Source organism: Anolis sagrei, chromosome 6, assembly GCF_037176765.1.
Source record: "Anolis sagrei isolate rAnoSag1 chromosome 6, rAnoSag1.mat, whole genome shotgun sequence".
NCBI lineage: Eukaryota > Metazoa > Chordata > Lepidosauria > Squamata > Dactyloidae > Anolis > Anolis sagrei.
In genome coordinates this window covers 131,691,524-131,714,877 of record NC_090026.1, presented here as the reverse complement: position 1 = coordinate 131,714,877, position 23,354 = coordinate 131,691,524, and the positions used below count along the sequence as shown (strand labels likewise).

Below are 23,354 nucleotides of genomic sequence, written 5' to 3'. Positions count from 1 at the left end.
GAGGGGGTCGCGAGGGGTGTCAGAGGGGTCGCCAAAGACCATCACAAAACATAGTATTTTCTGTTGGTCATGAGGGTTCTGTGTGGAAAGTTTGGTCCAATTCTATCATTGCTGGGGTTCAGAATGCTATTTCATTGTGGGTGAACTATAAATCCCAACAACTTCAACTCCCAAATGGCAAGGTCTATTTTCTCCAAACTCTACCAGTGTTCACATTTGGGCATATTGAGTATTTGTGCCAAGTTTGATCCAGATCCATCATTGCTGGAGTCCACAGTCTGGATATAGGTGAACTACAACTCCAAAAACTCAAGGTCAATGTCCACCAGACCTTCCCAATATTTTCTCTTGGTCATGGGAATTCTGTTTGCCATGTTTGATTCAATTCCATCATATATGGAGTTCAGAAGGCTCTTTGATTTAAGGTGAACTATAAATCCCAGCAACTCCAGCATTACCAAATGACAAAATCAATCACCCCCAACCCCACCAGTATTCAAATTTTGGGCATAATCGGGTATTTGTGCCAAATTTGGTCCAGTGACTGAAAATACATCCTGCATATCAGATATTTACATTACAATTCATAACAGTAGAAAAATTACAGTTATGAAGTAGCAACGAAAATAACGTTATGGTTGGGGGTCACCACAACATGAGGACCTGTACTAAGGGGTCGCGGCATTAGGAAGGTTGAGAACCACTGCTTTAATGGCATAGCAGTTTCAAGGTGTGGCTTGTTACTGCCTGGGAAAATCTTTTGTTGAGAGGTGATTAGCTGGTCCTGGTGATTTCTTGTCTGGACTTCCTGGGAAAAAGAACTCATGTTTCAATTGCCCACCTTGATTAGCATGTAATACTGGTCACTTCTGTGGCAAGAGAATCAGCCGTCTATGAAGACATTGCCCAGGGGACACCCGGATGTCTTGCAATCCTGCGGGGAGGCTTCTCTCATGTCCCCCATATCATACGAAAGCTGACTGGCACAACGTGGGGATCACAACCAGACACAGTGAAGACATCTGCCTTTGCGCTATGCTACTCTGCTGCTGAGTATGTATGCCCAGTGTGGAACACATCTCACCATGCTAAAACAGTGGATGTGGCTCTTAATGAGACATGCCGCATTATCACAGGGTGTCTGCGCCCTACACCACTGGAGAAATTACACTGTCTAGCCGGTATTGCACCACCTGACATCTGCCAGGAAGTAGCAGCCAATAGAGGAAGGACCAAGGCAGAGACATCTCCAGCTCATCCCCTGTTTGGGTATCAGCCAGCACGTCAACGACTCAAATTAAGAAATAGTTTTCTAAGATCTACAGAGACACTCGCTGGAACACCCCAGCAAGAGAGAGTCCAAAAGTGGCAGGCTCAAACCCAGAACCTCAACCAATGGCTGATACCAGATGAGAGACTCCCCCCTGGGCACACAGAAGACGGGGCGACTTGGAAGGCGCTGAACAGACTGCGCTCTGACACCATGAGATGCAGAGCCAACTAGGTGGAACTAGGAACTAGGTATGAATGTTTCAATTGGCCACCTTGATTAGCATGTGATGGCCTGGCAGTTTTTAGGGGTAGCTTGTTACTGCCTGAGAAAATCCTTTGTTGACAGGTGATTAGCGGTTCCTGATTGTTTCTTGTTTGGAGATCCCCTGTGTTTAAGTTTTGTTCTTTATTTACATCTTAATTTTAACTTTTTTTAGTACTGGTAGCCAGATTTTGTTAATTTTGGCCTAGCAGTTTCAAGGCGTGCCTGGTTGCTGCCTGGGGGAGGGGATCCTTTGTTGGGAGGTGTTAGCTGGCTTTGATTGTCTCCTGTCAGGAATTCCCCTGTTTGTTTGGTTGGGGTTTTTTTTGGGGGGGGGGGGGTTAGTGTTGCTCTTTATTTACTCTCCTGATTTAAGAGTTTCACTTTTGCAGGAGTCTACTGCATACCATGCAGCTGTGAACAAGTCTACGTAGGTACCACCAAACGCAGCAGCATTGTTCAAACACGAATCAAGGAACATGAGAGGCACTGCAGACTACTTCACCCAGAGACGTCAGCCATAGCAGAGCACCTGATGAACCAACCTGGACACAGAATATTATTGGAGAACACAGAAATGCTGGACCACTCTCACAACCACCATGTCAGACTACACACAGAAGCCATTGAAATCCACAAGAAGCATGTGGACAATTTCAACAGAAAGGAGGAAACCATGAAAATGAACAAAATCTGGCTACCAGTATTAAAAAACTCTAAAATTACAACAGCACAACAACAGAGAGGAAACAAACAAGGACATTAATCACCTCTCAACAAAAGTTTGCTCTAGGCACTGTCAGGCCATTATATGCTAATCAAGGTGGTCAGTTGAAACGTTCACACCTATCTCCAGCAGACAAGAGTTCTTTGTTCCACCCTGGCCATTCCACAGATATATAAACCCTTTTTCCTAGTTCCAACAGACCTCACTACCTCTGAGGATGCTTGCCATAGTTGCAACGTCAGGAGAGAATGCTTCTAGACCATGGCCATATAGCCCGAAAAAACCTACAACAACCCCAAAAAAACCTAAGCTTGGGGGTCCTCCTGAAGTCATCACTGAGTCTAGAATCCCAGGTTGCAGCGGTGGCCAGGGGAGCGTTCGCACAATTAAAACTTGTGCACCAGCTGCGCCCGTACCTTGGGAAGTCAGACTTGGCCACGGTGGTCCACGCTCTCGTTACATCTAGGATAGACTACTGCAACGCACTCTACATGGGGTTGTCTTTGAAGACTGCTCAAAAGCTTCAAATAGTCCAACAAGAGGCAGCCAGGTTAATAACTGGGGCGGCATACAGGGAGCACACAACTCCCATGTTACGCCAACTCCACTGGCTGCCAGTTTGCTACCGGGCACAATTCAAAGTGCTGGCTTTGGCCTATCAAGCCCTAAATGGCCCCCAGCCCAAATTATCTGTCCGAACGCATCTTTCCCTATGAACCATCACAGAGGTTAAGATCTCCGGGGAGGCCCTGCTTTCCGTCCCACCATTGTCACAGGCACAATTGGTGGGGACGAGAGACAGGGCCTTCTCGGTGATTGCTCCCCGGCTATGGAACTCCCTTCCTGGTAAGATCAGGTTGGCCCCCTCCCTCCTGTCCTTTAGAAGGATGGTCAAAACTTGGCAGTGGGACCAAGCTTTCGGGACAGGGCAATAAAGCAGCAATAGGAAAGATGACCAGGCCAATTAGATTTGACGTGGATGACTGGGATGGTTTTAAATGGTGTATTTTAATATTTTGGTAAATGTTTTTAATGTTTATGTATGTATGTAAGAATTTCCATCCCAGCATTGAATGTTTGCCGTGTATATGCTGTGCTGTGTCCTGAGTCCCCTTCGGGGTGAGAAGGGCGGAATATAAATGTTTTAGATAAATAAATAAATGAAATTATAACAGCAAAACAACACTCAAACACAGGGAAACTCCAGAGAGGAAACAATCGGGGACATCTAATCACCTCTCAACAAAAGATTCCCCCAGGCACTAACAAGACACACCAAAAAAAAAAACTGCCAGGCCATCAAATGCTAATCAAGGTGGTCAGTTGAAACATTCACACCTCGCTCCAACAGACAAGAGTTCTTTCTCCCACCCTGGTCATCATTCCACAGATATAGAAACCCAATTTTCCTAGCTCCAACAGACCTCACAACCCCTGAGGATGCTTGCCATAGATGCAGGCGAAACATCAGGAGAGAATGCCTCTAGAACGTGGTCATAGAGACCGAAAAACCTACAACAACCCAGACAAAAGACAATTAGGCACAAGAATAGAATATGGGACGCAAGTAGTGATAGCTCTGGCAGAGATCCCTTGGTGTGCAACACCGCAAAGCTCTCGCCAAAGAGGAAATTGATAGGTAAACCATACCATGAAGAAATCCTCTTATCAGCCAAGGTAGGTCACAAGATACTAATGAGATCCTTCCAATTAGGCTCTCTCACTGATCTGCATCCTTTGTATGCAAGCCTTCACGTCGCCTGCTGACGTATAGAGACCCAATGACATTCAAGGGAGTCTCTTTGGCAAGGAATACTTGGAAGCGGATTGCAGTTTTCTCCCTCTGAAATAGTGCCAAAAGTACCATTGGTGGCTTCCCATCCAAGCACTAACCAGGACTGACCCTGCTTAGCTTTCCTAATTAGAGGTGCCCTTTTTGTCCATTCTGCTGCTCCTTTTCTTCAATCCACCACAACCTCGTTGCAATTTTACTTTGTACAACTTTTCTAATTTCAAGAACTAGCCATGTGGAGAGTCAGAATAGAGCTTTCAGTGTACAACTCTGGAGATCAAATCCCCACTCAGCCATGGAAACCTACTGAGTGACCTTGGGTGAGTCACACTCTCTCATCTCCAGAAACCTTGCCAAAACCAGCAGCTGGAAATTACACACAAGTACATTTTATTAGTAAAGACAGAACACAGGAGCCCTACAGAGATATTCGCAGGAACACCTCAGCAAGCAAGAGTCCAAAAGTGGCAGGCTCAAACCCAGCACCTCAATCCGTGGCTGATACCAAATGAGAGACTCCTCCTGGGGCACACAGAAGACTGGGCAACCTGGAAGGCACTGAACAGAGTGTGCTCTGGCACCACAAGATGCAGAACCAAAAATAGGGCCACAAAGTGGAGTCCACAACATGTGAGTGTGGAGAAGAGCAAACCACAGACCACCTACTGTAATGCAGCCTGAGCCCTACCACATGCACAATGGAGGACCTCCTTACAGCGACACCTGAAGCACTCCAAGTGGCCAGCTACTGGTCAAAGGCCATTTAATATAATGTCAAGCTTGTAAACAGTGAAGCGGTGGCCAGAATTGAACTGGAATTGAGCATACCCTCATGAAGCTAGAAATATAAATTGCCTCTGTGTCTGTCAATATATGTTGTATGTCTAATTGGCATTGAATGTTTACCATGTATACAGTGTTCCCTCACTTATTGTGGGTGTTCCGTTCCAGGACCACCCGCAATAAGTGAAAATCCACAAAGTAGGGACGCTATATTATTTGTAATATTTATACATTACTAGCTGTCCCCTGCCACGCGTTGCTGTGGCCCACTCTGGTGGTCATGGGGGTTCTGTGTGGGAGGTTTGGCTCAATTCCATCGTTGGTGGGGTTCAGAATGCTCTGTGATTGTAGGTGAACTACAAATCCCAGCAACTACAACTCCCAAATATCAAGATTCTATTCTCCCCAAACTCCACCAGTGTTCACGTTTGGGCATACTGAGTATTTGTGTAGAGTTTGGTCCAGATCCATCATTGTTTGAGTCCACAGGGATCTCTGGATGTAGGTGAACTACAACTCCAAAACCAAAGGACACTGCCCACCAAATCCTTGCAGTATTTTCTGTTGGTCATGGGAGAACTGTGTCCCAAGTTTGGTTCAATTCCATCGTTGGTGGGGTTCAGAATGCTCTGTGATTATAAGTGAGCTATAAACCCCAGCAACTACAACTCCAAAATTGACAAAATCTATTTTTTTTTTTTTAGTGAAGGACATAGATTGCCTTGAATGGTGTCTTGTGTCCAAATTTGGTGTCAATTCGTCCAGTGGTTTTTGAGTTCTGTTAATCCCACAAATGAACATTATATTTTTATTTATATAGATTATTTTGGCATATGTATAAGAAGTGCACTTTATTTATTTATTTACTATATTTTTATAGCGCCCTCCTCAGCCCACAGGCGACTCAAGGCAGTTTACAGGGCAAAATTCAATGCCACAATAACATAAATACAATTAAAAACATTAGCATATAATAAAACCATAACAACAATAAAAACGTAGGTCATTAATATAAAAACATTGTCCAGTCTCATCGTCTAGTCCAGGGTTCCTAAAACTAAGGCCCATGGGCCAGATACGGCCCCTCCAAGGTCATTTACCCGGCCCTCGCTCAGGGTCAACCTAAGTCTGAAACGACACAACAGCACACAACAGCAACAATCCTATCTCATCGGCCAAAAGCAGGCCTACATTTCCCATTGAAATACTAATAAGTTTATATTTGTTAACATTGTTCTTCACTTTAATTATTGTATTGTTTTTAAGTGTTTTTGCACTACAGATATGTGCAGTGTGCATAGGAATTTATGGGGTGTTTTTTTTCAAATTATAATCCAGCCCTCCAACAGTTTGAGGGACTGTGACCTGGCCCCCTGTTTAAAAAGTTTGTGGACCCCTGGTCTAGTCGTTCCATTTTCCTGTGTCAGTTATCTGCATTTGCAAACGCTTGCTCGAAAAGCCACGTCTTGACTTTTTTTCTGAAATGTTAAAAGGGAGGGGGGCAATCTGATATCCCTAAGGAGGGCATTCCATAACCGAGGGGCAATAGCTGAGAAGGCCCTGTTACTCATTCCCGCCAGATGTACATGTGACGGTATGCGTATTGTAATCTGCCCTGCGTCCCCTGTCAGGTGAAAAGGGCGGAATAAATATCTATATAAATAAAAATGTAATGTTTGTTTGTTTGTGAGATTAACATAATTCAAAAACCACTGGATGAATTGACACCAAATTTGGACACAATACACCAATCAGGCCAACGAGTGACCATCACTCATAAAAACACTGAAAAACAGTGGAAGGGACTTAAAAAGCAAAAAAAAAAATAATTAGAAATACATTACAACGCATGTGCAAAACCATGTATATGTATGCAAACACACACACAATATATATACACGCACACAAAACACATATACACAGACTGGGCCACAGCAACGCGTGGCAGGGGATGGCTAGTACTGTAAATAAATACATAAATAATAAATGAATAAATAAACTTCGTTTGTGTTTATTTAAATACATGACAACTGTGCCCTTGGTTCGCTTCTGATACAATAAATAAATAAATAAATAAGGAGACAGTCATTTCAGATTTCACTGGAAAGAGTTTAATTTGTTTTTGCAAGAAATGTATAACATTTATGCAACGTAAAGTTATTAACTGTCCTAGACAGACACTGGAAATCAGTAGTTTTAAGTGGCTCACAGTAACAACTCCCAAAGATATTTATGATTAAAGAATTGTCGCATATACACTTTCAAGATTCAGATGAGAAGCCTGTAAACATTATTAGCCTACATAATTCCCCCTGCAACCCTTGGCACTCCCCAAAAACCAGCTCGGAGGACTCCCTTGCCCTTTAAGAGCCCATTTTGGGGGTGCACAGAGGAGGGGCTTGCAGTAGGGAAGAGAAAATGTCCTATTATCAATATCAAACCACAGATTATCTCTATGCACTGCCTTTCTGAACGGAAGTTGATTTAGTAGCAACACGCCAGCTTAGAAGATTGCCAATGCAATGTTTTAGTAGAAAAAGATGTATTGATCTCAACACGTACGTACAATGTCTCCGTGGAGAGCAATAATTAAATTCTTGGCTCTTCCACAAGGAGATGCAGTTATTACTATAGGTAATAGATATGATAGGTAAGGTAATAGATATGATAGGTAAGGTAGAGCCCCCGGTGGCGCAGTGGGTTAAAGCACTGAGCTGCTGAGCTTGTTGATTGAAAGGTCGCAGGTTCGATTCCGGGGAGCGGCGTGAGCTTCCGCTGTCAGCCCTAGCTTCTGCCAACCTAGCAGTTCGAAAACATGCAAATGTGAGTAGATCAATAGGAAGGTAACGGCGCTCCATGCAGTCATGCTGGCCACATGACCTTGGAGGTGTCTACGGACAACGCTGGCTCTTCGGCTTAGAAATGGAGATGAGCACCACACTCCAGAGTCAGACATGACTGGACTTACTGTCAGGGGACTACCTTTACCTTAATAGATATGAATTCAATTTTGCATCCCACTCTCTTGTGCAAGTTCCTTAACAGCATAATGCTATACATCAGCGGTTCTCAACCTGGGGGTCGCGACCACCAGGGGGGTCGCCTGGCCATTTTGGAGGGGTCGTGAGACCACCTCCATTGGCCCTGCCCCAAGGGCGTGGGGCAGGTGAGGGCTCCTTTGCGTGAGGCCTGGCCTCGAGCAAAGCCCACCTCACTCTCACCATCCGGCGAGGTCACGGGGCAAGCAAGGGGTCCTCCGCGCGAGTAGCAAAATTACACTTCTAAAGGAGCAACGAAAATAATTTTATGGTTGGGGGTCACCACAACATGAAGTCACCATATTTAGGGGTCCCGGTGTTAGAAAGGTTGAGAACCGCTGCTATACATGTTTACTCTGCTGTAATGTCCCACTACTCTTAACACATGGGTTTTGGATAACAGTCGTAGATTAGCAGATATCAGCCTAGGAATGTAAACAGTTCTTCATACACCACACTAGTTTTCCCCCTCCCAACTTTAAACAAGAAATAAGGCATATAGGTGATAATTTTTGCATAGTGAAATAGTGCTTGGCAGAGAACGAAGTCCATGGACCCAACAGTGGCATCCACATTAAAATAATTTCTCTCCCTCTCTCTCCTTTAAGGTCACTTCTGGCTATTTAAGGCACTTGGCAACAATCCTACGCATTCACCTCATGATATTAAATCATCACAATACTAAAGTGTCATAGAGAATACCTTGGCATATCATATTGCATAGGGAAATTGCATTGAAATGATTCAGTACAATTATTTTTCCACAATTTTGATTTGCAGATTCCAAAAATGAAGTTTCAAGACAATCATGTGCTTTACACCACAAATGTACACAAACATGATTCAATGGGATTGTACTGGATAGTCTGAAGAGGTTGGTCCAGCATACTTTTGGGAGAGGAAGGTATTTGGAGTCCAGTGCATGTTAGCTAACGCCAGACAACCAACTTCCATGCAGATCTGCATTGTTGTTTATTGTTATGAGCAACTCTCCTGGTGTGCTATTATGCCACACACTTGTATTGGAAGCCCCTAGGGTCATAATACAAAGAGGTAAGTGCTATGTAATCCTCTGTCACAGGTTAGTTTCTATTCCACTCCACTTGACAGGACAAGGCTTTGGCTACTGAGTGCAAATAACAGAATTACATGGAAATCTACACTCTTTACACATACTATCAGGGATGGGCAAACTTTCAGGTTAGTTAGGCACCCAACAAATCCCCCTATCCTCCCCCCATTAAAAACTCAGGAAATATTATCTGGAGTAAGCGAGAGACCAGATTGCCAATATTCAGATGCTGGAGAATGGAGAAAGGCAGGGAGTTTCAAAAAAACATCTACTTCTGCTTCATTGACTATTCTAAAGCCTTTGACTGTGTGGATCATAATAAATGGTGGCAAGTTCTTGGTGGGATGGGCACGCCAAGCCCCCTTCCCTCTCTCCTGAGGAATCTGTACAAGGACCAAGAAGCAACAGTAAGAACTGACCACGGAACAACAGACTGGTTCAAGATTGGGAAAGGCGTCCGGCAAGGCTGCATCCTCTCACCCAACCTTTTTAACGTGTATGCAGAACACATCATGCGAGGATGTGCGGGGCTTGAGGAATGCAAAGCTGGGGTGGAAATGGCTGGAAGAAACATCTACAACCTCAGATATGCAGATGACACCACTCTGATGGCCGAAAGCGAGGAGGAGCTGAGGAGCCTCCTAATCAAGGTGAAAGAAGAAAGCGCAAAAGCCGGGTTGCAGCTAAACATCAAAAAAACCAAGATTATGGCAACAAGAATGATTGACAACAGGGAAATAGAGGGAGAAAACGTGGAGGCCGAGACAGACTTTGTATTTCTAGGTGCAAAGATGACTGCAGATGCAGACTGTGGCCAGGAAATCAGGAGACGCTTACTTCTTGGGAGGAGAGCAATGTCCAGTCTCGATGAAATAGTCAAGAGTAGAGACATCAGACTGGCAACCAAGATCCATTGCCTAGTCCAAGCCATGGTCTTCCCTGTAGTCACCTACGGATGTGAGAGCTGGACCTTCGGGAAGGCTGAGCGAAGGAAGATTGATGCTTTTGAGCTGTGGTGCTGGAGGAAAGTTCTGAGAGTGCCTTGGACTGCGAGAAGATCCAACCAGTCCATCCTCCAGGGAATAAAGCCCGACTGCTCACTGGAGGGAAGGAGACTAGAGGGAAAGTTGAAGTCCTTTGGCCACATCATGAGGAGACAGGAAAGCCTAGAGAAGACAATGATGCTGGGGAAAGTGGAAGGCAAAAGGAAGAGGGGCCGACCAAGGGCAAGATGGATGGATGGCATCCTTGAAGTGACTGGACTGACCTTGAAGGAGCTGGGGGTGGTGACGGCCAACAGGGAGCTCTGGCGTGGGCTGGTCCATGAGGTCACGAAGAGTCGGAGACGACTGAACGAATGAACAACAACAATCTGCAGTAAGTCTGGGCCTAAAAATGGACACCTGGGCCTGAACTGCCCCCAACACAGAATATGAAGTAGCCAGTCCAGAAATGGACCTCCCATCACTTCTAATTTCAATCCCACCCACCCCAACTCCCATTTATGAGCCTTGTGCAGCCCTTGGTTGGTCCTCAGTGCAAAAATCTCGACTCCAGGACTATGGAGAGGACTCTACGCAAAGATATATAAATAAATGTAATGTTTTGTTTGTGGGATTAGCATAACTCAAAAACCACTGGACGAATTGACACAAAATTTGGACACAAGACACCTCTCAGGCCAATAAGTGACCATCACTCATAAAAACACTAGAAAATACAACTGCCAAAAAAAGCAAAAAGACGCTACAACACATGCGAAAAATTACTCTCCCTGGCAAACAAAACACACAATAGTGTATCCACACTCTCTTCCGGACCACAGCTCCCAGCATCCCCTAGACCAGGCCCTTTAGGAGAGGAGGAGGATCCAAATGCACTGCTTCTAAGATACAAACTTTCTTGGATTTCTTTGAGAGCATCCCAATCCCTGCATGTTTCCAATTTCCCATTCCTGGACTGCAACTCCCAGCAATCCTCCAGATAGATAAGGTAGATAGATTAGATAGAGATAGGTAGGTAGGTCGATAGATCAATCAGGAGGACTGCTGGCAGTCCAAGAATAGGTAGAGAAGGAATAAAGGGGAGAAAGAGGAAGGGAAAGAAAGGGGGGAAGGAAGGGAAGAGGAAGAAAAGGAAGGAAGGAGACAATGAAAGAAAGAAAGGGAAGGAAGGAAAAAGGGAAGGAACGAGCGAAAGGATGGAGAGAAAAGGAGGGAAGGTTGACCACAGCAACGTGTGGCAGGTACAGTTAGTGTGTATGTGTATGTATGTTTATGTGTGTATATATATATACACACACACACACTAGCTGTCCCCCTGCCTGTCAGGATTATTGAAGGTATGCATGTATGTTTTTTCAATGTGTTTCTATATAATTAAGAATGGATTAATATGAAATTCAAGATGGATTCTGTTATGTTCAATTGTGTGTTGGAATTGTTGTTGTAAGAGACAGAGAGGCAGAGAGAAGAGACCTTAACAGAAGTTAGATAACGAGTTTCTCTGGCTGGGAAGAAATAGGGAGTATCCGGCTTACAGCCAGAGAGCCTGATAAGCACATGTTCTGAAACTGTTCTGAAGCTGTGCTTTGTAGTTCCTGATTTTGCCCGCTTAGAATGGACATGTGTAGATGTGCTTTGTAAACTTTATGTTATTTTGAAACTGAAAACTGCAGTGTCCTGATTTGTGTCTGTGTGATCTAGTAACCTCATCCGCTGCGCATAGATTTTTACCCTGACACTGCCATGCGTTGCTGTGGCTGTCTGTGTATATGTGTTTTATGTCTGTGTATATGTGTGTATGTATATTCGTTTGTTTAGTATTTGTATACCGCTTTTCTCACCCTGAGGGAGATTCAAAGCGGTTTATATGTATGTTTGTGTATATATGTGGTTTTGTGCATGCGTTGTAATGTATTTTTTGTTGGTTTTTTTGCTTTTTAAGTCCCTTCTGCTGTGTTTTTCAGTGTTTTTATGAGTGATGGTCACTCATTGGCCTGATAGGTGTGTTGTGTCCAAATTTGGTGTCAATTCGTCCAGTGGTTTTTGAGTTATGTTAATCCCACAAACGAACATTACATTTTTGTTTATACAGATGCACTAAAATGGCACCATTAAAGCAGATATTATGAATTATATGAAAAAGCATAAGAGCAGGAACAGAAACAAAGAGAGCCATAAGAACAGTTAAGGCACTATTTCTCCTTATCTTATCAAATACTAAATCCTTCACCAAATTCTAAAAAAAGTCAGTAAAAATTGTATTAGAGATAATATTTCCCGCAGCAATCACACCTATGTCGTTTGTCCAAATACCCTTTTAGGCGAAACAAGTTTATCAGGTTTTAAGCTTGGAATGACCTACTAATTATTTGCCAAGGGGTGATAAAAGGCATACGGAGTATGCCACGTCTCACCTGTCCTTAGGCGATAGTATCCCACAAGTCCTATTTGCTCCACCCGGCACAAAGGCTAGAAACGTCAGCTGACGTGGTTGGAACAGCCGACAATAGATTCTCTATTACTCCAAAGAGCAATATTTGCTTCCAGGGCTAGAGTGACCGCGTGTCAAGGAAAGCTTTCACAATTACGTTTCAGATCGCTGGCCTTTGTGCCTTAAAAGCTTCCGGCTCGAGAAGGTATGAAAGCGCCGGCACTTGACATAATCGTCAGCAGTTATGGATTGAGACCAATAAATAAATACTGCTCAATTAAACACAAACACATATTGCTTGAGCTTGGCTTCCCTTCTCCTGCAAAGCGGTAAGTTACACAACCACGACTGTAAACTACTTTGAGAAGAAACTGGACATGGGCTCTCTGGAAGTGGACAGAAGCGGATGTTTACAACACAAAGTTCTGGTGGTGAAAATTTCAGAACTCTAAAAAAAACTTTCAAAATATCATTATTGGCGAAGTGGATGTTTACAACACAAAGTTCTGGTGGTGAAAATTTCAGAACTCTAAAAAAACTTTCAAAATATCATTATTGGCGAAGTGGATGTTTACAAAACAAAGTTCTGGTGGTGAAAATTTCAGAACTCTAACAAAACTTTCAAAATATTATAATTTCATTATTGGCGATTTTTTAATGACAGAACCAATTAGGAACTGCCATTTATAATGAAACTTGGAAAGTTTTGTTAGAATTCTGAAATTTTCACCACCAGAACTTTAGAAACACTTTAGAGGCAAAGCACCAACACCCTCTAGTTTTGTAAGTTATCATTATTATTTCATTATTGGTGATATTTTAATGACAGAACCAATTAGGAACTGCCATTTATAATGAAACTTGGAAAGTTTTGTTAGGATTCTGAAATTTTCACCACCAGAACTTTAGAAACACTTTAGAGGCAATGCACCAACACCCTCTAGTTTTGTAAGTTATCATTATTATTTCATTATTGGCGATATTTTAATGACAGAACCAATTAGGAACTGCCATTTATAATCAAACTTGGAAAGTTTTGTTAGGATTCTGAAATTTTCACCACCAGAACTTTAGAAACACTTTAGAGGCAATGCACCAACACCCTCTAGTTTTGTAAGTTATCATTATTATTTCATTATTGGCGATATTTTAATGACAGAACCAATTAGGAACTGCCATTTATAATCAAACTTGGAAAGTTTTGTTAGGATTCTGAAATTTTCACCACCAGAACTTTAGAAACACTTTAGAGGCAAAGCACCCACACCCTCTAGTTTTGTAAGTTATCATTATTATTTCATTACTAGTGATATTTTAATGACAGAACCAATTAGGAACTGCCATTTATAATGAATCTTAGAATCTTAGAAAGTTTTGTTAGGATTCTGAAATTTTCACCACCAAAACTTTAGAAACACTACAATCAAGTTGGAACTGAAGTTGAAAGTACCAATGGGGATATTCCTTTTTCAGGCTTTTAAGTCCATAGAAATGAGAAATCTGGGATGTTGTAGGTTTTTCTGGGCTATGTGACCATGTTCTAGAGGCATTTTCTCCTGACGTTTCGCCTGCATGTATGGCAAGCATCCTCAATGAGAAATCTGGTTTCGGGGTTTTGAAAACATGTGCGCATTAGATTCGATGGCACACGAGACTCAAGTAAATATGGTAATTATGTTGACCTTTTAAAATTAACATGTTTTGTGAGTGCAATTTAAACAATTTGACGTGTTTTTGTTTTTCATGTCAGGAGCAACTTGAGAAACTGCAAGTTGCTTCTGGTGTGAGAGAATTGGCTGTCTGCAAGGACGTTGCCCAGGGGATGCCCAGATGTTTTGATGTTTTATCATCCTTGTGGGAGGCTTTTCTCATGTCTCCGCATGGGGAGCTGGAGCTGACAGAGGGAGCTCACCCGTACTCTCCCCAGATTCAGGTTCTGCCGGCACAAGGGTTTAACGTCAGGAGAGAATGCTTCTAGAACAGTGTTTCTCAACCTGGGGGTCGGGACCCCTGAGGGGGTCGCGAAGGGGTGTCAGAGGGGTCACCAAAGACCATAAGAAAACACAGTATTTTCTGATGGTCATGGGGATTCCATGTCGGACGTTTGAGCCAATTCTATCGTTGGTGGAGTTCAGAATGTTCTTTGATTGTAATGAACTATAAATCCCAGCAACTACAACTCCCAAATGTCAAGATCTATTTTCCCCAGACTCCGCCAGTACTCACATTTGGGAATATTGAGTATTCGTGCCAAGTTTGGTCCTGATCCACCATTGCATGAGTCCACAGTGCTCTCTGGATATAGGTGAACTACAACTCCCAAACTCAAGGTCAATGCCCATCAAACCCTTCCAGTGTTTTCCATTGGCTCCATTGGGAGCCAAGTTTGGTTCAAATCCATCGCTGGTGGAGTTCAGAATGCTCCTGGTTTATAAGTGAACTATAAATCCCAGCAACTACAACTCCCAAATTACAAAATCAGTCCTCCCCCAACCCCACTTGCATTCACATTTGGGCATATCGGGTATTTGGAATTTGAATATCTGCATATCAGGTATTTACATTACGATTCATAACAGTAGCAAAATTACAGTTACGAAGTTACGAAAATAATGTTATGGTTGGGGGTCACCCCAACATGAGGAACTCCATTAAGGGGTCACGGCATTAGGAAGGTTGAGAAACACTGTTCTAGAAGCATTCTCTCCTGACGTTTCGCCTGCATCTATAGCAGGCAGACCTCACAACCTCTGAGGATGCTTGCCATAGATGCAGGCGAAACGTCAGGAGAGAATGCTTCTAGAACATGGCCGTTTAGCCCGAAAAAGCAACAACAACCCATTGATTGTTTATGTGACAGCTTCAACAGTGAAAAACATCCATCCCTTTTTACTGCATGTCCAATTGAGCAGTTGTTCCTTGCTCAAATTAAATCAAGATGTCTGTATCTGCGCAGAGGGCCAGATAAATAAAGTCCCAGCCTATAAATCCTCTGTTCCCTGGAGCCAAGAAAGTGTCTCTCTGCACAATCAAATCCAACAATCCAGACAAAGTCAAAAGAGCCATGCATCCTCCTTTGCCCATGTGAACTGCATAATTTAATAGGTGTCGAAACGTGATCGGCAACTCTTGCTGAACTTAGTTTCCCCGGCATATTTACCTCCTTTCCCACAACGTAATTTGGTTCTGAAAGACCTTTCAAGCTGCTATAACCTATGTTTTGTTTCAAAGGAACGGTTTAGTTTAATGTATAAGGCACTTAGCAAATTCCAAAAATCTAATTTTTTTTCAGGTTAATGCACTGCAGTTTGCAAATATGCTAAAATAAAGTTATTTAACGTGAAGCAAAAATCATGTAAATATATACACTACTCTGCAAAGACATAGCCATGTTAGTGTAGACCCAGTTATGGAAAGTCTAAGCTATTGTCGAAGGCTTTCAGGGCCAGAATCACTGGGTTGTTGTAGGTTTTTCGGGCTGTCTAGGCATGTTCCAGAAGCATTCTCTCCTGACGTTTCGCCTGCATCTATGGCACGCATCCTCCGAGGTCGCTTCAGGTGTGAGAGAATTGGCTGTCTGCAAAAATTACCTAAGGCCGCCTCTGGGGTCACCACAACATGAGGAACTCTATTAAGGGGTCACGGCAGTAGGAAGGTTGAGAAACACTGTTCTAGAAGCATTCTCTCCTGACGTTTCGCCTGCATCTATGGCACGCATCCTCTGAGGTCGCTTCTGGTGTGAGAGAATTGGCCGTCTGCAAGGACGTTGCCCAAGGGACGCCCGGATGATTTGATGTTTTTATCATCCTTGTGGGAAGCTCACACCAGAAGCAACTTGCAGTTTCTCAAGTCACTCCTGACACGACCAAAAATTAAAAAATAATCCTCCGAGGTTGTGAGCTTTGTTGGAAACTAGGAAAATTGGGTTTGTTTATCTGTGGAATGATGTAAAGGGTGGGAGAAAGAACTCTTGTCTGTTGGAGCGAGGTGTGAATGTTTCAACTGACCACCTTGATTAGTATTTGATGGCCCGACAGTTTTCAACAGAAAGGAAGCCATGAAAATGAACAAATATGGCTACCAGTACTAAAAAAAAATCCAAAATTATAACAAAACAAATGCAGGGGAACTCCAGACAAGAAACAATCAGGGACAGCTAATCACCTCTCAACAAAGGATTTTCCCAGGCAGCAACAAGCCACCGCTAAAAACTGTCAGCCCATCAAATGCCAATTGAAACATTCACACCTACTTCCAACAGACATGAGTTCTTTCTCCCAGGAAGTCCAGACAAGAAACAATCAGGAACACCTAATCACCTCTCAACAAAGGATTTTTCCAGGCAGTAACAAGCCACACCTAAAAACTGTCAGGCCATCAGATGCTAATCAAGTTGGCCAATGGAAACATTCACACCTAGTTCAAACAGACAGGAATTCTTTCTTCCGGGAAGTCCAGACAAGAAACAATCAGGAACACCTAATCACCCCTCAACAAAGGATTCTCCCAGGCAGTAACAAGACACACCTAAAAACTGTCAGGCCATCAAATGCTAATCAAGGTGGCCAATTGAAACATTCACACCTACCTCCAACAAACAAGAGTTCTTTCTCCTGGGAACTCCAGACAATAAACAATTAGGAACACCTAATCACCTCTCAACAAAGGATTTTTCCAGGCAGTAACAAGCCACACCTAAAAACTGCCAGGCCATCAGATGCTAATCAAGGTGGCCAATTGAAACATTCACATCTACTTCCAACAAACATGAGTTCTTTCGCCTGGGAAGTCCAGACAAGAAACAATCAGGAACACCTAATCACCTCTCAACAAAGGATTCTCCCAGGCAGTAACAAGCCACACCTAAAAACTGTCAGGCCATCAGATGCTAATCAAGGTGGCCAGTGGAAACATTCACACCTACCTCCAACAGACATGAGTTCTTTCTCCCAGGAAGTCCAGACAAGAAACAATAAGGAACACCTAATCACCTCTCAACAAAGGATTCTCCCAGGCAGTAACAAGCCACTCCTAAAAACTGCCAGGCCATCAACCGCTAATCAAGGTGTACAACTGAAACATTCACATCTTGGTCCAACATACAAGAGTTCTTTCTCCCACCCTAATATATTGTATGCATATATATATATATATATATATATATATATATATATATATTGTGAGCCACTTCGGGGTGAGAAGGGCAGAATATAAATGCTGTAAATAATAATAATAATAATTGTTGCACAGATATATACACCCCATTTTCCTAGTTTCGAACACACCTCACAACCTCTGAAGATGCTTGCCATAGATGTAGGTGTAACGCCAGGAGAGCATGCTTCTGAAACATGGCCATACAGCCCTAAAAACCTACAACGACCCAAAGTTTAAGCTACTAACTTCTTTGTCAAGTCTTTCATGGCTGGAATCACTAGGTTCTTGTGGGTTTTTTCGGGCTACATGGCCATGTTCTAGAGGTATTTCTCCTGACATTTCGCCTGCAACTATGGCAAGCATCCTCAGAGGTAGTGAGGTCTGTTGGAATTAGGACAATGGGTTTATATATCTGTGGAATGGCTGGGGTGGGGCAAACCAGGCACATCTTAACACCTCTCAACAAAAGATTTTCCCAGGCTCAGCCAGGCCTTCAAATGCTAATGAAGGTGGTCAGTTGAAACATTCACACCTAGCTCCAGCAGGGAAGAGCTCTTTGCCCCACCCCAGCCATTCCACAGATATATAAACCCATTGTCCTATTTCCAACAGACCTCACTACCTCTGAGGATGCTTGCCATAGATGCAGGCGAAACGTCAGGAGAAAATGCCTCTACAACATGGCCATATAGCCCCAAAAAACCCACTAACTTCTTTTTTTCAGTGTCAAAGGTGCTACAAGATTGCTTTGCATACTCAAGAGAAAATACTTCTGGACAAAGGCTAGACCTGCTTTTCTCAGCCTTTTTACCCTGGAGGAACCCTTGAAGTCACGTTCATTACATCAAAATATGTCCATTTTTATTTACTCTATTTGTATACCGCCCCTCTCAGCCTTCCAGCGACTCGAGGCACAAGGCTGAGAGGGGCGGTATACGAATATAGTAAATAAATAAAAATGAACATATTTTTTCCCAATCCAAATATCTTGTGGCGCTCCTAATGACCTCATAATGACCTCCAGGGAACCTTGGTCGAAAAACCCTGGACTCGGCTGACGGCTCTTCTATTTCTCAAACTTCCATGCTTGGTTTTTATCTCCGGCACTACACGTCGTCATCTGGATATCGGCTCGCCCCTCAGGAGTACGGTAAGCGCTGAGGCATTTTCCTGAATGGGGATGAAAAATGGTCCCATCTTCTCTAAATTCCCATTTAATGGTTTCTGGGACGAAAGAGCCGTCTTTCGGGCACGTCCTCATCCCTACGAAATCCTTTTGCTCGGGCACTTCGGCACAAAGCTCGGTCACGGAGTTAAATCTGATTTCTCGATTCAGCGTATACTCAAAAAACTGGTTGCCCCCTTGGCCGTGGCAACCGAAGAGGCTCACGTGGGCCCCCGTAGGGTTGTGTTCGGGGGAATTGTAGTCCAGACACTCGGAGGAGATACCCATACTGCGGATCGCCCCATGCCAGCCGGGCCGATCCTCCGGCACGTGCAAATTGGGGAAAATGTTTTTCAAATACCAGTCAAAGTTGTTGCACTTCAAGTGCTTTCTGAGGAGTTTTCTCTCCGCGAGATCGCCGAAGTTTTCCTTCCGTGCCGGAGGATTCCTGTTGTAGAAGTGCTCTTTGTAGTCGTCCATCCACACTTCGGCCGCCCGTGCCGTGTTCTGAAGGAAGTTCGGCCTGGCGTACGGCGCCCGTTTAGGAAACACGTGCCCGACGTGCGAACAAGGGTGGATCTCGAGGATGCCGCCGCACTGCCAGACCCGAAAGGAGAGCTCCAGGTTCTCTCCACCCCAGACGTCCATCCCCATATCATACGTGCCAAGATATTCAAAGTACTTTTTACTGACCGCAAACAGGCCCCCAGCCATGGTCGGGGATCTTATGGGGTCGATTTTAGATTTCCGCCGTTGGCGCTCGTAGTTGGGCACCGAGTGCCACTGAAAGGTCAGCCGCCAGTCGAACCCGCCGATCATGGGCTCTCCTGGCTGCATGTAGAACTCAAACGTGTTCCAATCGATGGTGTCGATGACGGGGCAAATGATGACGCTCTCGTTCTCGGCCACTCTCTGGAGAAGCGGCTCCAGCCACCCGGGGACACACTCGCAATGGCAGTCGAGGAAGGTGAGGACGTCGCCCGTGGCAAAGGTGGCGCCGATCAGCCTGGCCCGGACCAGCCCTTCCCGCTTGTTGGTCCTGATCAAGCGGACCCTTTGCAGGTCGCTGATGTACTTTTCGAGCTCGCCCTTCAGGTACGCTTTGTCGCTCAGGTCGTCCACCAAGATGATCTCCTTGAGCAGAACGGCCGGCGAGGACTCTAGGACGCTGTGGATGGTCCGGAGCAAAGTGGACCAAGCTTCGTTGTAGAACGCAATGATGACGGAGGTAGTGGGCAGCCGTCGGTAGTCGTACGCCTTGGACCTGCACTCCGGCATGCGCCCGTCGTCGATGTGGCGGTGCAGCGAGATCTTATCACTTAGGTAGATGTTGATGGCATAGCGCTCCACCAGCTCGTCCTCCAACTTCTTCTCTTCAGGACTCAGCGTCAAGCGGGCCGCCTTGCCCCACTCCCCCAGGGCGCGGGGGTCTGGAGGGGGCTTTTGGTACACTGGCTGGGACAGCTCCTCCCTCTCCTCGGCCCTGTTCGAAAAATGCCTCTCCCACCTCCCTTTGGTGGCCCCATTTCCCAGCCCCCCAGAGGAAGGCGCCTGGAAGCTGGAAATGGACAGCTCCACCAGGAAGAAAGTGGCCCCGACAATCAGGAGCCCCAGCAGCAGGTAGGGCCCCTTCCTGGACAGCCGGACCTTCATGATAAGCAGCACACGGACACGCACTTAGGCTCCGGTCATCAAGAATCTCAGGAATCCAGCGGCTGGATCACAAGAAGCTGTTGAGCAATCAATCACAAGGGGTCCAGCAAAATGGAGGGAGACCAAGAGGGTAGTCATCAGCCACAAAGCAACTCCAACAAATTATGTTTTCTTGACCTTGGTAGTGAATCCAAGTTCAGGGAAGCATGAGGAGTACTCCAGGAGAATGGTTGAGAGCAGCAAGGAAGCCCTGGGAAGTGTATAGGCAGTTGCCTCCAGGTACCTGGTGTCCTAATTAGTCAGCGTCTCCTATTCAACAGCCACCAGACATCATCTCCATGGAAGGATGGTAATCTCGTAATGATTTCCTCCCACTTCTTGCTGGGACCACCAGGGATAGAATCCAAGTGTTGAGAGCAAGGAGGTTCCAGGAGTTGTATAGACAGCTGCCTCCAGGTGCCTGGTGTCCTAATTAGTCGGTGTCTTCTATTTCACAGTCACTGGACATCACCTTCTAGTAGAAAGTTGGTAATCCTGTAATGAGCTCCTCCCACTTCTTGCTGAGGTTGAGAGCAAGGAGGTTCCAGGAGGTGTATAGACAGCTGCCTCCAGGTGTCCTAATTAGTCAGTGTCTCCAACTTAACAGCCGCTGGACATCACTTCTTCATGGAAAGAGACTTCCTCCCACTTCTTGCTGAGGTTGAGAGCAAGGAGGTTCCAGGAGATGTATAGGCAGCTGCCTCCAGGTGCCTGGTGTCCTAATTAGTCGGCGTCTCCTACTTAACAGCCGCTGGACACCATTTCTTCATGGAAAGAAACTTCCTCCCACTTCTTGCTAAAGACTCCAAGAGAGAAGGGTTGAGAGCAAGGAGGTTCCAGGAGATGTATAGGCAGCTGCCTCCAAGTGTCCTAATCAGTGGTTGGGATCGACTCCATGATGTTTCTCGATCTCTTCCTCATTCTCCAATGGAGGGTGGCAATGGATCTGAGGGTGGCTTGGACATCTATCTGCCTCTTCTGGTTGAGGAAGAGCCTCCAATGGCCCTCATGAGAGAAGGCCCATGCCTACCAAGGCGCCTTCTTCCTTCTCCTGGATGTTCTCCCCAAGTATGGCTTCTCTAAATCGCCTCAGGTAGAAGCAAAGTTTGAGAGGAGGCCCATGCCTACCAAGGCGCCTTCTTCCTTCTCCTGGATCTTCTCCTCAAGTATGGCTTCTCCAAATCGCCTCAGGTGGAAGCAAAGTTTGAAGGCGGTTGCTCTCCTCCTTCTTTCCTTCTCTCTCCCTTGAAAGAAACCGGCTTCTGTGAGGAAAGAGTCTTTTTTTCCTCAGGGAAGGAGAAAAGGGCAGCTGTGGGAAGGAATGAAGCCAAGTCTGAGGCGAGGAGGTGAAAGAAAGAAGGAAAGAAGCCCTTTTCTCCTCAGGAGCGCCTTTCCAAGCCTTCATGAGAGGAGGCCCATGCCTACCAAGGCGCCTTCTTCCTTCTCCTGGATCTTTTCCTCAAGTATGGCTTCTCCAAATCGCATCAGGAGGAAGCAAAGTTTGAAGGCGGTTGCTCTCCTCCTTCTTTCCTTCTCTCTCCCTTGAAAGAAACCGGCTTCTGTGAGGAAAGAGTCTTTTTTTCCTCAGGGAAGGAGAAAAGGGCGGCTGTGGGAAGGAATGAAGCCAAGTCTGAGGCGATGAGGCGAAAGAAAGAAGGAAGGAAGCCTTGTTCTCCTCAGGAGCGCCTTTCCAAGCCCTCTCCTCCTTCTGTTCTCCTCAGAAGCCGCCTCTCAGCGCCTTCTCCGCCTCAGAAAAGTTGCCTCGGAAGAAGGAAGGCGGAGGGAGGGAAGGAGGGAGGGCTTCTCCGGAGGAAGACGGGCTTCTTCCCGCCCCGAGTGGGCCGGCCCACGCGCCCGCCCCTTCGGCTCCTTCCTCTTCGTCCTCCTCCTCCTCCTGTCAGGTTTCCCTGAGGGAAAAATCGTCCCAATCCTCTCAGTTCTCTCTGAGGGAAAAACTGTCACTAGAAAAACAGGGGGAAAAGGGCGGGAAACAGAAAGAGCGGGAAAGAAAGAGAAAGACTGAGAGGAAAATTAGTCAGAATTAGTTTTCCTGAGGGAAAAGTGAAGGAGGGCTGAGAGAATAACTCCAAAGGAGGAGAAACAGCAGGCATGGCTAAACTTTGGCCCTGCCTCCAGGTGTTTTGGACTCCAACTCCCACCATTCCTCACAGCCTCAGGCAGACCTTTCCCCCTCAGCTGTTTAATATTTGGAGGGAGGTATTATGAATTTATTTATTTATTTGTCGTGTCAGAGCAACCAGTCCATTGTATTACATTTCTAACAAAACAAAGCAAACAAACAGACAAATATAAAACTTGTGAGTTTGGTAGTTGGTTAAATGTCCTTTGACTGGTATCTGGCCACTTGGAGTGCCTCTGGTGTTGCCACAAGAAGGTCCTCCATTGTGCATGTGGCAGGGCTCAGGGTGCATTGCAGCAGGTGGTCACTGGTTTGCTCTTCTCCACACTCGCATGCCGAGGATTCCACCCTGTAGCCCCATTTCTTAAGATTGGCTCTGCATCTCGTGGTGCCAGAGCGCAGTCTGTTCAGCGCCTTCCAAGTCGCCCAATCCTCTGTGTGTCCAGGGGGGAGTCTCTCATCTGGTATCAGCCATTGGTTGAGGTTCTGGGTTTGAGCCTGCCACTTTTGGACTCTCGCTTGCTGAGGTGTTCCAGCAAGTGTCTCTAGATCTTAGAAAACTATTTCTAGATTTAAGTCGTTGATGTGCTGGCTGATACCCAAACAGGGGATGAGCTGGAGATGTCTCTGCCTTGCTCCTTTCACTATTGGCTGCTACTTCCCGGCGGATGTCAGGTGGTGCAATACCGGCTAAGCAGTGTAATTTCTCCAGTGGTGTAGGGCACAGACACCCCGTGATAATGCGGCATGTCTCATTAAGAGCCACATCCACTGTTTTAGCGTGGTGAGATGTGTTCCACACTGGGCATGCATACTCAG

At 45.2% G+C, this 23,354-nt stretch overlaps 1 protein-coding gene across 1 annotated transcript; it reads right to left on the bottom strand.

The window, feature by feature from the left end:
- Positions 1-18,119: 18,119 nt before the first annotated feature.
- On the bottom strand, positions 18,120-22,196 carry GALNT4 (polypeptide N-acetylgalactosaminyltransferase 4). The gene has a single exon (XM_060782759.2). It carries the CDS (start codon positions 20,354-20,356, stop codon positions 18,605-18,607), a length of 1,752 nt encoding a protein of 583 aa, XP_060638742.2. The 5' UTR covers positions 20,357-22,196; the 3' UTR covers positions 18,120-18,604.
- Positions 22,197-23,354: the final 1,158 nt, after the last annotated feature.

Excerpts from the sequence above, each read along its gene's own strand:
- GALNT4 (XM_060782759.2), bottom strand. The coding sequence starts at position 20,356 with ATGAAGGTCCGGCTGTCCAGGAAGGGGCCCTACCTGCTGCTGGGGCTC.